This window comes from Harpia harpyja, chromosome 9 (genome assembly GCF_026419915.1).
Source record: "Harpia harpyja isolate bHarHar1 chromosome 9, bHarHar1 primary haplotype, whole genome shotgun sequence".
NCBI lineage: Eukaryota > Metazoa > Chordata > Aves > Accipitriformes > Accipitridae > Harpia > Harpia harpyja.
Genome location: NC_068948.1, coordinates 34,744,741 through 34,756,919, shown reverse-complemented (window position 1 = coordinate 34,756,919; position 12,179 = coordinate 34,744,741). Strand labels below are relative to the sequence as shown.

Sequence of the window (12,179 nt, the reverse complement as noted above, 5' to 3'; positions counted from 1 at the left end):
GCGGTGCAGAAAAATGCCCAAGCTGCACTCTTCCTCCAGCTTGCGTTAAAAGGCGCCGTAAGCCCACAGGGGTGTGGAAGGTTTGGCTTTTTTCCCTGCTGTAGAAAAGCTATTTTAGTCCTTCTCCCCCTCCCGACCCCAAGCTGCTGTGCAGAGACAGAGGATGTTGCGATAAAACGATTGCATCTCCCCATCGCTCTCCGCAGGTCCCCGGAGCAGAGCAAAGCCTCGGCCGGGAGTGGGTCGGACAACTGTATCGAGCCGGTCTCTCCACCAGACGGCGTGGGAGAATCGGAGCACGCCAAGAGCGCCACGTACCCGATCCTGTACCGCGAGGGCGAGCAGATAGACCAGAGGTAACACCGAGGGAGGGGACGGTGGAGACGGCCTGGGGATGTTCCCCTCATCCCCACGCTCGCCCTGGCCCAGGCTGCTTTTCTTGCAGCCAAAAGCAATGTCGCATCCCAGGTTGCTGTCCGTTTGTGGGGGCTTTTCAACACCATGTGGTATATGTACAGTAGGGATAGGGAGAAAGGTTGGAGATCCCGAATATCTCAGGAGCCCCCAGGCTGATTCTAAGAAGTTACGCAAAGGGAAGAGTCTTTCTAGGTAGGACTTTGTGAACTGGACGTTGCAGAGGTTTCCGATGGTCTTTTGCTTTGCAGGATGGGGTCCAAGTCCCCAGGAAACAACACTCAGCCTCCAGCTTTCTTCAGCAAGCTGACTGAGAGCAACTCTGCCATGGTGAAGTCCAAGAAACAGGAGATCATCAAGAAACTCAGCACGACCAACAAAAATGAGACGGAGTACAGTAAGGACATGTGGGGAGGCAAATGTGGGGCACCGAGGGGAAAAAAAGCCTTGAGGACACATGAAGCAAAGGAGATTTGGGAATGGGTGCTGCTGTGTTAAGGGCTGGGAGCTCCCAACCAGCTCTCTCTGCATCGTGCCGTGGTTTGCTGGGAAGTGCAAGCTGAAAATGCTTCCTGGGATGAGCTGTGCTGGTGCCAGCAGTGGCTGTGCGCCTCTGGGGAGGCGACGGGAGGCTTCCCAGCCCCACGTCTCCTTGCTCTGGGGCTGTCAATCTCACCCACGCCAGATAACCACAATAGGAAGGAAATAATGAGCTGAGCACGGAGGAGGCTTAAGAGCAATTGATATTTTAATGAATGGCCAGCCAAGCTGAATCCTTCCTCCTTGAGATGCATCTCCCCCCAACGTTACTTTAAGCCCTACGTCAATATTGGTGTAGCTCTGTAAAACTAACCAGGCTGGCTTATATTAGAAATTCAGCCCGTTCATTCATTAACCGCTAATAGAGTAGATAGGATCATAATTTAATTTAGCCCAGCATTATACAGTCAATACTAATTCAATTTGAATCCATCTTACAACAGCTGCATCGGATAAGAGGGACCGAGCTGTCTCGTCTCCTGGATGGTGTTACCATGAGCCAACAGTATTGTTATGCCCCTCTGGGGACATGTGGCTGAACTCCATGACCTTCCACACTTTCCCTTATCAAGGGAAAATATATAGAAATAGGAAACGCCTCTTATTTGATGAGAATTTCTGTTATTCTAAGGAAAGCAATATCCAAGTCAAACAGCTCAGCTAAGAGGGAAAATATTGATTTAACATTTCTTCTCCTCCTCCTCACCCTCCCCACTGCCCAGACCTGCTCCCTGGGTGTGGGGATTTGAACCTTCGGAAATCCCGTAGGCAGGAGAGAGGGTTTGACTTCACGGAGCTTGTAATCCGAAGGGCTGAAGGGAGGGAGGTCGGCTCTGAGCATGAAGACATCGCCCCGGCTCTCTGGGCTCTGCTTTTCTGCCCTTTCCCAGCTGGCAAGGCATTGCCCGCTGTGGATTTCCCAAAGGCAATTACTCCTGGTCCCAGCTAGCACCTGCAAACCCACCCCGGTGCCTGGGGAAGGTGGGGTGCTGTCAGGCTGGGTGCCGTGACAGGGACACCGGGATCTTGTTGTGGGTGGCACAGCAAGTCCCTCCCTACTGCCAGCCTGCAAATAGTGCTCTCATACTGAAGAGCTTCTTTGTTTTTCTCCAGATGTTGGGCAGCCTGGGACAGAGATTTTCAATATGCCGGCGATTACCGGAGCAGGTAACACTCCCATATACCTGTACCATACCTCATTCCTTACAGGGCTCACAGCCACAGAGAGCAGGAGACTCAGTAGATTTAAGCATCTCCTTTTTTCCTTTTGCCATAAGACCGAGCGTAACAGCTGCTGCGAGGCTGAAGCCTCGGGACACACCGTAACTCCCTGCTGTTGAGTTGGAGACAGTGCAGTGTAATTCCTTGGAAAGCCTGGCAGAGTTTGAGGAGAAGTTAAAAGTCAAGCAAGGGTTGGCCATCTGATGCCAACAGAAGGTCACACTATAGCAAGGTGGACTTCACGCTCAGGAGAGAGCACCCTGCTCTTGGTGGGACCTTGTGGTCACCCATGGATGGGTAGGAGGGCAACAGCAAAAGGGAACGTGAGGGTGGGAAGCAGGTTCTGTGCCACCGCAGGCTGGGCAGGCTGCAGGAGCCGGTCGTGAAAGCAGACTGGGGTGAGAGGAGCACCCCGTAGCCTTGAACTGTGAGTGTTGGGCAAACTGGCGATGGCTGAGGACCAAGAGGAGGTGTTATCTGGGAGATGGAGAGGTGCTCAGGCACAGGGGTGCTGGCAGCGTGCTCAGTCCTCCAAGTGCTTAAAGCGTGGGTTGACTTCGGTTTCTCAGGAGCTGGGAGGAAACGTTCAGCTGGTGGCCGGATCCGGCCACGGCGGTGCAGCCGGTGCCACGCAGAAGGGCGTTGTGGGCAGGACCGCTTGGAGCTCTGCTGCTGTGCAGAGGGGGGAGCTCCCGGCGGGTCGAGGGTTTCAGGCTGATCACCCGGTTCTGGAGGAACAGTTTTGGTGGTGGTATCTAAGTGCTGCCTCAGGCAGCCATGGTGGGCTTTAGCGAGTCCCCAGCCCTAACCAGCATTAACCTGCCAGCCTGCCTAACTGGGGGTTTGCTGGCTAACACCTGGGACTGTATCCCAGCCCCCAAAGAGCCCCCCTGCTCTCAGGGCCTAAGGTTGCTGGGAAGGGCTCACAATGGTCCCCCAGACACCCATGGAGATATATTTGCTGTGCTGAGCCTGAGGACCACCGTGCAGGACCTGAAATGGTGATTTAGGAGCTTCCCCAGGGGCACTGCACCCTCTGCAGCTCTGCTGGGCCACAGCTTCCAGCCCAGCTGGGAAAGGAGGAGAGGAACAGCTTAAGGAAGGGATTTTGTCAAAGAGGGGCAGAAAGCAGCCCCACAGAGTCGGGTGGCCGGTATGGGCTTCCCCGGCACAGGACAGAGACCAGCCCGAGGGAGAAAGACGGCGTGAAGGCTGTTGAGCTGTTGCCACCTGCGGCAGCAATGTCCAGGTGGCCTCGCAAATGAATGAAACGAATCCCCATTGAGGAGTATTAATTGATACTTAATTGATTAAGTATTAATGCTCTCCTACAGCAGGAATGCCCTCAGGTTGTTAGTTTTAAGTAGGAGGAATGGCAGCTTTCCCACAACCAAGGGAAGGAGGTGCTGTGGGCAAGGACTTTGTGCAGTAGGAGGGCCAGGCACAGCCATCAGTGGTGTAAGACCACTCGCCGGTGTGAACGTGCTTGGGAGAAGGAGCCGGCTCATGTCGGCAGCTGGGACCCGAGGGTCCACAGCAGACAAAATCTGGGGGGGTGAGTCCCAGCCTCCTGAGAGCATCCCCTGGTCAAAGCCACTCCTGCTGGAGGGAGGCATAAAGGCAGAGCATAGGGAGCTGAGGGCCAGGGTCTGGCCGGAGGGGACCAGGAGAGACCCCGCCTGTTTACAGGAAGACAAGCGAACCCAGGATCTGTCCCTTTCCGAGCGGAGGGGCAGCGATCCCAGCGCGAACACCCCCAGGATGGGGTGACCTGGGGAGGTTGGGAGGGGGCTGCCAGTGGGGCTTCCCTCGCCGGCCTGCTGTTTTTGTGTCTGTATTTTGCCCTTGCTTGTTCCCTGTAACTGCCACACTGGGAATGACGGTGGCGTGGCTGAGCCTAGTGCCCTCTGGTCCCTGTGCGGTGCTGCACCATAACTGCATGGCTTGAGACTCACAACCACGCGGACACACCATTTCGCCTCTGCATCCTGTCCCGTAGCCGCGGCTCAGCCCGGGAGGGGTCCACAGTGGGCACCCGGCCTGGGGGGGAGGAAGGGAGCGGGCTGGGGCAATGGGCAGGGGGCTTGCAAAGAGCGTGAGGAGGGACAAAAGGACTCTCCCCTCTCCCCAGCGTAGCCCGACCCCACACATGCAGCTCCGCAGGCCCGGTGCCCTTGTCTGGGGGCTGCCTGCGTTTGCCACCTCTCATGCCGGGGCCAAATCCGGGCACCTCTTTCCAATCAAGTGTTTTTGTGAGGTGCCCCCTCTTCCTTCCCTGATTCTTCCTCCATAGCAAACTGCCCCGGCCTCCAAATTCCTGGCACACCAATTTTTGATCTGTGCGTGCATCCATATGAACCCCACATCCAGGTGACTCTCCTCCTGCTCCCATGCCAAGCCTGGCTGTGTTGGGAGCACAGTCCCCCTCCCCCCCCACTTCTTGCAGTCGCTCCCTGGGGCTCAGTGACAACCCCTTATCCCCGCCATCCTCCAAGCCCTTGGCCCCAGGGAACCCTGCCTGCCTGCAGCACCCCAGAAACCCAAATCCCAGAGTAAGTCCCATCCCATCCCACCGCCAGCCCCTGCCAAGCCCTGGGGCGGGATGGAGCGGGGAGGAGGAGGACGGGTGCATCGCAGCGCTTTAAAGAACATGACAAAGTTTGTTGCTTTGCGAGAATGTGCTGACTGTTTGTTTCTTCCCTTCTCCCTTGTCTCCTTTCTCCCCCTTTCCCGTCCCCCCCATCTTTCTTCTCATTTGGCTCCCCCCCATCTCCCGTCCCCTCTCTCCTCCCCCTCCCGTATCTCCCAGGGCTAATCAGTTGTAGGAGCCAGTCGGTCCAAGAGAATTCCAGTACCAACATGGGGTTGGAGGCAATAATTAGGAAAGCCCTAATGGGTAAATATGACGAGCAGTGGGAAGAGCGCTCACCTCTCAGTGCCAATGCTTTTAACTCTCTGAATGCCAGTGCAAGCCTGCCCGCTGCTATGCCCATAACTCCTGCTGATGGACGAAACGAGGACGTGCGCTCCTTGCCAGGTCTGCAGCCCTCTCCACCTTCGCTCTCTCTGTGTTATTAATTCTCAGCCTTTATTTTTCCCCTTTTGTGGGTGGATTTATTCCCGCCCACCCTGCCCCATTTTTGTTCATTTTGGTTTTCTTTTCTCCCCTCCCTCCCCCAGCTTCAAGCTTTGTGAATCCGCTGATTAATCCTGGTCTTGTTTGATGTTAATTTAATAGTCTCAGAAGGTGCTGTTGCTTTCTCTAAACCACTGACTGTGTGCCTTTCCCCGTTTGTTGGTTTTTAATATCTCCTTTTCCTTTTTTTTTTTTTTTTTTTACACAATGGAAAGGTTTATGGGGGGAAAAAAAATCCACACCCAAAAGACCGAAGCCATAAACCTAAATAGCCATCCCAAACTGTCTATAAACCCCAGGCAGCGTCACTGCTCCCAAAATAAGGGAAGGAGCCTGTCCCTCCCCACCCCGGGCTCAGGGGTGTTGGGTCAGGCTCTGGCCTGGGACAGAGGGTTGGATGGGACCTGGGGGTGCCTGGAGCAAGAGGGAGAGCTTAAGGGAGCTAAAGTGGTAGATGGGGGACGACTTCAGAGAACAGGGCTGGGGCTGAGCTGCCCCATGGGCCCCGGCAGGGCTTGCAAAGCCGGCTGGGTGCCACGATGGGGTCTGCCCAGCTTCGGGGGAGACCTGAGCAGAGCCAGGAGGGTTGTTCTGCGGATCTCCAGTTAAGGAAGAGAAGAGGGGGACCAGGGACGGATGGGGGAGAGCGTTTGTCCCCCGTGTGCCTGCAAAGGGCAGATAGCCTCTTGCAAGCACCCTGCGCAGAGCACGGCGGCTCGTGCCGGGGGTCACCCGTGGCGATCTGGGCGCAGAACCCCTAAGCTGAGGAGCAGGGCCCTGGGGGCACACATTGCGCCTTCCTCCGGGTCAGCTCGGACCCGGCGCTCTTCAGCTTGTTGCAGAAAAGCTTTTCTGGCTCCTGCATGAAACCAGCAGCTTCTTCCAGCCACGCTTCCCCATGCCCGGCAGAGGCTGCCTGGGCTGGCAGGGTGGGATGCAGAGCCCATCCATCCCTCCCCCTTTGGGAGCTCCCCCCAGTTTAGCCGGGTTAACCTACATGGCAGAGGCTGTTTTGGCTTTAAACCTTTTAAAAACTGGCTAAACATCACCAGGGATTTTGCTGTAAGAACGGATTAAAGACCATCCTGGCCATGTAGACCACGGGAATGGGGAATGTGCTCAGGGCTCCAGTACCCACGTAGCTCCTGGGGTGTCCCTGCCAACTGGCTGCGCAGCGGCACGTGGAGCTCCTGTGCCACGACCCGTGTTTGTGGGCTGAGCCGTGAGCCGGCTTGGAAGCAGACCCTGCACAGAAACAGCCCAGCCAAAGCCACGTGGCAACAACCCACAAAGTGGAGAGCGGCACAGGAGGGGACAGAAACCTCCTCGAGCCACCGCAGCCGCCTGCCCGCCCGCCCGCCCGCCCCTCTGCGGAGAGCTCACCCCATCACCCTTCCCCACCGTGGTGCCAGCGGCACGCGGGGTGAGCTTTTCTCCTGCCACGAGCTATTTTTCCAAGCTCTTAAAAGGGAAGCACTGGGTACCCGCGCCCCCTCCCCGACCCCCCGAGCCCCATCACGACGAGCCGGGTGACGAGCGGGCTCTTCTCTTTGCAGGAGGAGGGGGGAAGCCAAAGATCGCTGCCAGACCCAACAGCCGCAAGGCCAAGTCCCCGGCGCCGGGTCTGTCCTCGGGCGAGCGGCCGCCCTCCGTCTCCTCGGTGCACTCGGAGGGGGACTGCAACCGGAGGACGCCCCTCACCAACCGCGTCTGGGAGGACAGGCCATCGTCCGCAGGTAGGGCTCGGCGGGGACGTGTCCCCAAAGGGGCCGTGCCACCCTCGCCGGGGGGCTGCAGGGGGGCAGCCACCCCGGCCCCGGCGCTGACTCTCTGCTTCCTCCTCCCCTCGCAGGTTCGACGCCGTTCCCTTACAACCCGCTCACCATGCGGCTCCCCAGCGGGGTGGTGACGGCAGCCCCCGCCGCCCCCCTGCCGCAGGGGACCCCCGGCAGCCAGCACCATGCTTGGGACGAGGAGCCCAAGCCCCTGCTCTGCTCCCAGTACGAAACCCTTTCGGACAGTGAATGAAGCCAACCAGGGGCAGGGAGACGGCGACCAAACCCAGGGCGTGGGGAGCGAGTGGGACTCCCGGGGCGAGCGCCCACCGCCCCGGCCCCGCCAGCTCTCACGAGTGAAGATGCAGGAGCAGAGCTATTTTATTTTTTCCTTTCCCTTTTTTTTTTTTTCCCCTCCGTTCCCAACCAGCCAATTTTGGGGGATGGGGGGGGGGGGTAATTTTTGTTGTTGTTTTTTTTTCTTTCTCAACATCTGGAAATTTCTGCATCCTATTCAGTCTGAAAAAAAGAAAAGAAAAAAGCCTTAATGAGACAAAACCCAAGGAACCCATCTTCGATCTTGGCAGCCTTGCTGGGTGGTGACCCCTGCACTCAAGAGGGACTATATGAGCAGCCGCATGCCCGAAGCGCGCACGTCCCAGGGCCGCGCACGCTCGGACACTCTGCTGGCGCGCTCCCGCGGAGTCAAGTGAGGGGCTGTGGGATGCTGCCCCGCATCCCACCCACGGGGCTGTGCCACAGAAATGCAAAACCTTGAGCGGGTTAAAGAAAAAAAAAAGTTGAAGAAGTGAAATAGGATGGAACGCCCTGGTTTGGTTCCCCCCAGCTGATCTGAGGGCTGGTTGCCCATCATACCCACGTTGCAAGACATATCAGCTCCGCAGTGGTCTCGAACGTGGTTGGGATGAGCGGGCAGGGGAGGGAGTGAAGAGCTATTTCTTAAAAAAAAAAAAAAACAAAAAACAAACAAAAAAAAAAAACAAAAAATCCTGGTCCCTTCGGTGGAAGCGATCCCGGGCTTAAATCGGAGCGGGCAGGGTTGTCCCCGGGCTGGCTCGCGCGCTGCCCATGGAGGGGCTCGGTTGCTTTAAGTGCATTGTTTTCTGAATGGTGAGAAAAGGCAATTGTAAATTGTATTGGTCTACAGGGTATATTTTTGATACCTTCGGTGAATTATGTCAATATTTTACGCAAGGAAGGACTTAAACAAAACACAGTATTACATGCTGTAAAAGAGGTTCTGTTCTTACATGCAGGCTTTGATGCGTTTGTCCATTGTGTGGAAGGGTTTAAAAAAAAAGACAGAAGGTAACAATGATCCATCAAAGCTATCTGTAAGGCAGGAGAATGTATGAACTTAGTTTAAAAAAAAAAAAAAAACAAAATCTTGCCATGGTTGTAGGGCCCCCCATTACACACACCTTTGCTGACTCAGCAGAAATCGTTTGCTGGTTGTAGATGTTGATTCTCCAGAGCCCTCCGAGCTGGCCGGGTGCAGGGGCAGAGCGGGCAGGAGGCTGGCGTGGCAGGGAGTTCACAGGAAACTTTAAAAAAAAAAAAAAAAAAAACACAAGAAAAAAAAGGAAAAAAAGTTTTTATTGTATTTTTGTGATACACACGAATGCTCTACTTTACATTATTTTTTTCATTCCATGATGTTGGCTCATATCTGCAGTTACATGGTTAAAGAACAAAATATTAGACTTTTTTTCATTCACTTCTGCTTTCTCGCTCTGGGGGAAAAAAATGGCAAAAAAAAATATGTATTAAATGCTTTGCATTCTATACGCTAGAGGAACCCAGAGCACGGCACAGACTTTCTGCCTCTCCGTCTGCTGGGTGGGCAGCCAGCCCCCGCAGCCTCCCGGCAGCCCTCGCATCCAATGCGCGGGTCCAGCGGTGAGGCCAGCGCCATCACCTTCCCAATGGATCTTTCTTTTCCCCCCTGCAACGTTCCTAGGTTGATTCTGATTTCAAAGGAAGAGAATGATGGTGTTTGTTGTTTGTTTGGGGTTTGTTTTTTTTTTTGTTGGGTTTTTTTTGTTTTTTTACAATGTACAGGTTTTTAATGTTCATCAATGTTTGTGTCTTTTCTGTTGTGCTTTTTTTTTTTTTTTTAAAGAAAAAAAAACTGAGACAATGCACAAGCAATGTGGAAGTCTTTCCGTTCCCAGGTTATTGCTGCTGGTGTCTCCGTGGCTCTGAGATGTGAAAACTAACAGAGCTGATATCTGGGCGTAATGCTATTAAAGTGTTGCAGATTTTGCTGGGGAAAAAAAAAAAAATCCAAATCCAACCCATCTTCAAAGCCGCCTCCTTAACCTATTTGGAAAAAAATAGAAAAAAAAAAAAAACAAAACAAAACCCACAACAAAGAATAAAGTTCCCACTTGGCACAGTAGCAATACTGTGTGCTGCTTTGGTGTCTCCACAAGTCCAGGAAGGTGCTGGTTGCTGGGGGAAGGCGGCTGCGGAGCTCGCAGCCCCGCTGACCGGCATCGCAGACCCTGCCACCAGCGGCTCTCGCCAGCAGAGACCCCAGCGTGGGTTGAGACGTGGCGAGAGGGGCGAGAGAAACGCCTGAGCTGAGCTCCTGCCTGCGGGGCGGCCGCACGGAGCCTTGGCTTTTGCTGCAGCTGGCTCTCGCCGCTGGTAGCCGCAGCCCCGCGGCGTGCTGGGGATCGAGGCGCTGGGGCAGCATTTGGGTTCCTCACCGTGTGGGCATCCCGTGCCGACCCCGTGGGCTGAGCACGGCCAGGTGTCAGGACATCGGGAAGGGCCACGGACTCCAGCCAGGAGCTGCAGAGCTGCTTTCTTGCTTTTCCGGCCAGAGCGGGGTTGGGTTGTCCTCCCCGTTATCCCCAGGCAGCATTTGCCCGTGCCATAGCCAGCACCTAAAGCCACGGGCTGGAGGGTGAAGAGCTTGTCCCACCCTTCGGTGCTAACCGCGTAGCCGTGTTTCTCTTTTCGTCTCGTTTCTACCATGTCTTTCGCGTGCGTGGGGCGAGGAGTCGGGTCTGGCCAGGAGCCCCGCAGCACAGCTGATGCCCAGCCCTGTGCTGTGAGGGTGTCAGAAGAGTTTTCAGATGTTTGTAAGGTTGTTTTAGTCCTTTTGGGATTTGCGGCTCAGTGCTGGTGGATGGGTGGTTGGGCAGATGTTATCCACTGTCTTCTGGGCAGGGCGGTGTTTGCAGGAGGGGACAGTGCTGCGGGGCTGGGAGGACGTGGAGGTGTCGGGCAGACGGCGGTGACCGCCAGCCATTGCGGAGCTCCGGCAGCCTCACGGCCCTGCTCAGTGGGATCCTTCGGGATCGTTTCTGGAGCGGGGAGCAGGACACGTCGCTGATGTTCCCAGCTCTGTGAAAGAGCTCAGGCCCCGGCTGTGCCGTGCGTCCCCATCACACCAGGACAGCCTGCCCTGGGCTGGGAGCCGCAGGAGGGGAGCAGCCCAACTGTGCATGAGACCGGCTGAGGCAGGGGCACACGTGGATTTTGCTCCGGCAGGGTCTTACACTTGGGGAACCCCCCTGCAGAGAGCTCAGCCCCACAGCTGGCCATGGCACAGCTCTTCTTTGGTGCTTTGTCTTGCTGCATCTCCATCGTCGGTCTCCCCGTGCATGCTCCGTCCCCACACAGACCCTTCTGCAGCCGCCTGTCCCGCAGCGCATCCCCGCAGCAGCGGGGACAGGGACAGGGCACGGGGGGACATGGGGGAGCGGCAGCTCCTGTCGGGGAGCTCTGCAGCACCCTTGCCAGGGTGCTGGAGCAGGGAGCATCCTCCCGCTGCAGATTAATTAAGTTGGGTCAAATCAACGAGTTGCCAGCGTGCCAGGCGGGAGGCCCGCAGCCGCTCGGTGGGGATGTGCCCGGCCCTGGGGGTCTGCTGTGGGATGGCCCCCCCCATTGCTCACATGTGGGCTGGGGGGAGCGTGGTTTTGGGAAAGGGGGAGCTGCTGCTCCTGCAGGTCATGGTGCTCCCCCCCATCCTGCCCTGCTCTGGCCCTCGTGCTCCCCCCTGCCCACCCCCCCAGCTGGGGGACTGAGGCATCCCCAAGCACCCCAAAACCTCGCGGCAGGGTCCGACTGGCACCTCCCTGTGCTGCTGGCTGTGGTTGTGCAATCCAGGAGAAAGTCACGTTAAACTATGAAAAAAAAACCAAGTTTAAGGTTAATGTTCGCCAACTTTGTAACTTGTACAAACAGGCAAACAAATTATTGGACAATTTATTGCTTGAACTGTACCGGGGGAAATATCTATCTTTTGTACAACAACCTGTGCATAGCTGTTTTGAAGTGAATTGTATGATAGCCGGGGCTGTACAGAGAAACCACCAGGTGTAAATATTTCCGCAGCTTGCTCTAGAGGGGTGGGGGTCTTCTACTAAAGGTGAAGGGGTTTGTTCACTGTTATTTTGCTCGGCGTGCCCACCAGCAAGCGGTGTGGGTAGCAGTGTCCGAACACTGCCTTACTGGTTAAATAATAAAAAAGCAAACAAACCAACCCAAACAAAAAAGCTTATTTGGCAGCAAAATACAGCGCGCTCCTACCTGTTTGTGTGCGTGAGCCCAGGCAGGGCAAGCTGCTCGCAGGGCAGCCGAATCGGGAGCGGGATGGCGGGGGGGGGGGGGGGTGCATTGGGGACCCCTGCAGTGGCAGGGCACTGGTGGGGGTGTCTGTGGCAAAATGGGCTGGGGGGGAGAAGGGTCGGTGGCAGCAGTGCCCGAAGGTGTGCGGCTCGCTCGCATTGGGGCTGGCCGATACAGTCCCCGGCGTCGCTGCCGGGCTGGTCTAGGTGGGAGGGTCTGCGCACCCACCGGCTGCGCCGTGACCCTCCTGTGGCACCACCGGCGATGGGGACGGTGCTGCTGGAAGGACCTCGGCAAGGGACGAGTTTGCTGGCCGAAGCGTGATGGGACATCGCACCCTAAAGCTCGGGGGATCGGTGCTCTGGCCACGTTGCAGCCTCGCTCCTTGCCTCGGTTCCCCCATCTGCAGGTAGGGCTCGCACCCCTGCGCTGCTTTTTAACCAACAGATGGCCAAAAGCTTAAGCACGATGTTTTTATTGACTGT

General features: G+C 56.3%; 1 protein-coding gene across 19 annotated transcripts in view; it reads left to right on the top strand.

Moving 5' to 3' along the window:
* Window positions 1-11,608, top strand: part of NCOR2 (nuclear receptor corepressor 2) — a 260,465-nt gene extending 248,857 nt beyond the window's left edge. For 14 of the 19 annotated variants that reach the window (XM_052798060.1, XM_052798062.1, XM_052798061.1 and 11 more), the window contains 6 exons: window positions 207-356; window positions 666-811; window positions 2,068-2,121; window positions 4,985-5,212; window positions 6,868-7,047; window positions 7,164-11,608. In XM_052798060.1, the coding sequence (XP_052654020.1) occupies window positions 207-356; window positions 666-811; window positions 2,068-2,121; window positions 4,985-5,212; window positions 6,868-7,047; window positions 7,164-7,339 (934 nt within the window). In that variant the 3' untranslated portion in view covers window positions 7,340-11,608. The remainder of the gene's footprint in view (window positions 1-206; window positions 357-665; window positions 812-2,067; window positions 2,122-4,984; window positions 5,213-6,867; window positions 7,048-7,163) is intronic. The other 5 variants (XM_052798067.1, XM_052798074.1, XM_052798075.1 and 2 more) reach the window with 2 other exon arrangements.
* Window positions 11,609-12,179: the final 571 nt, after the last annotated feature.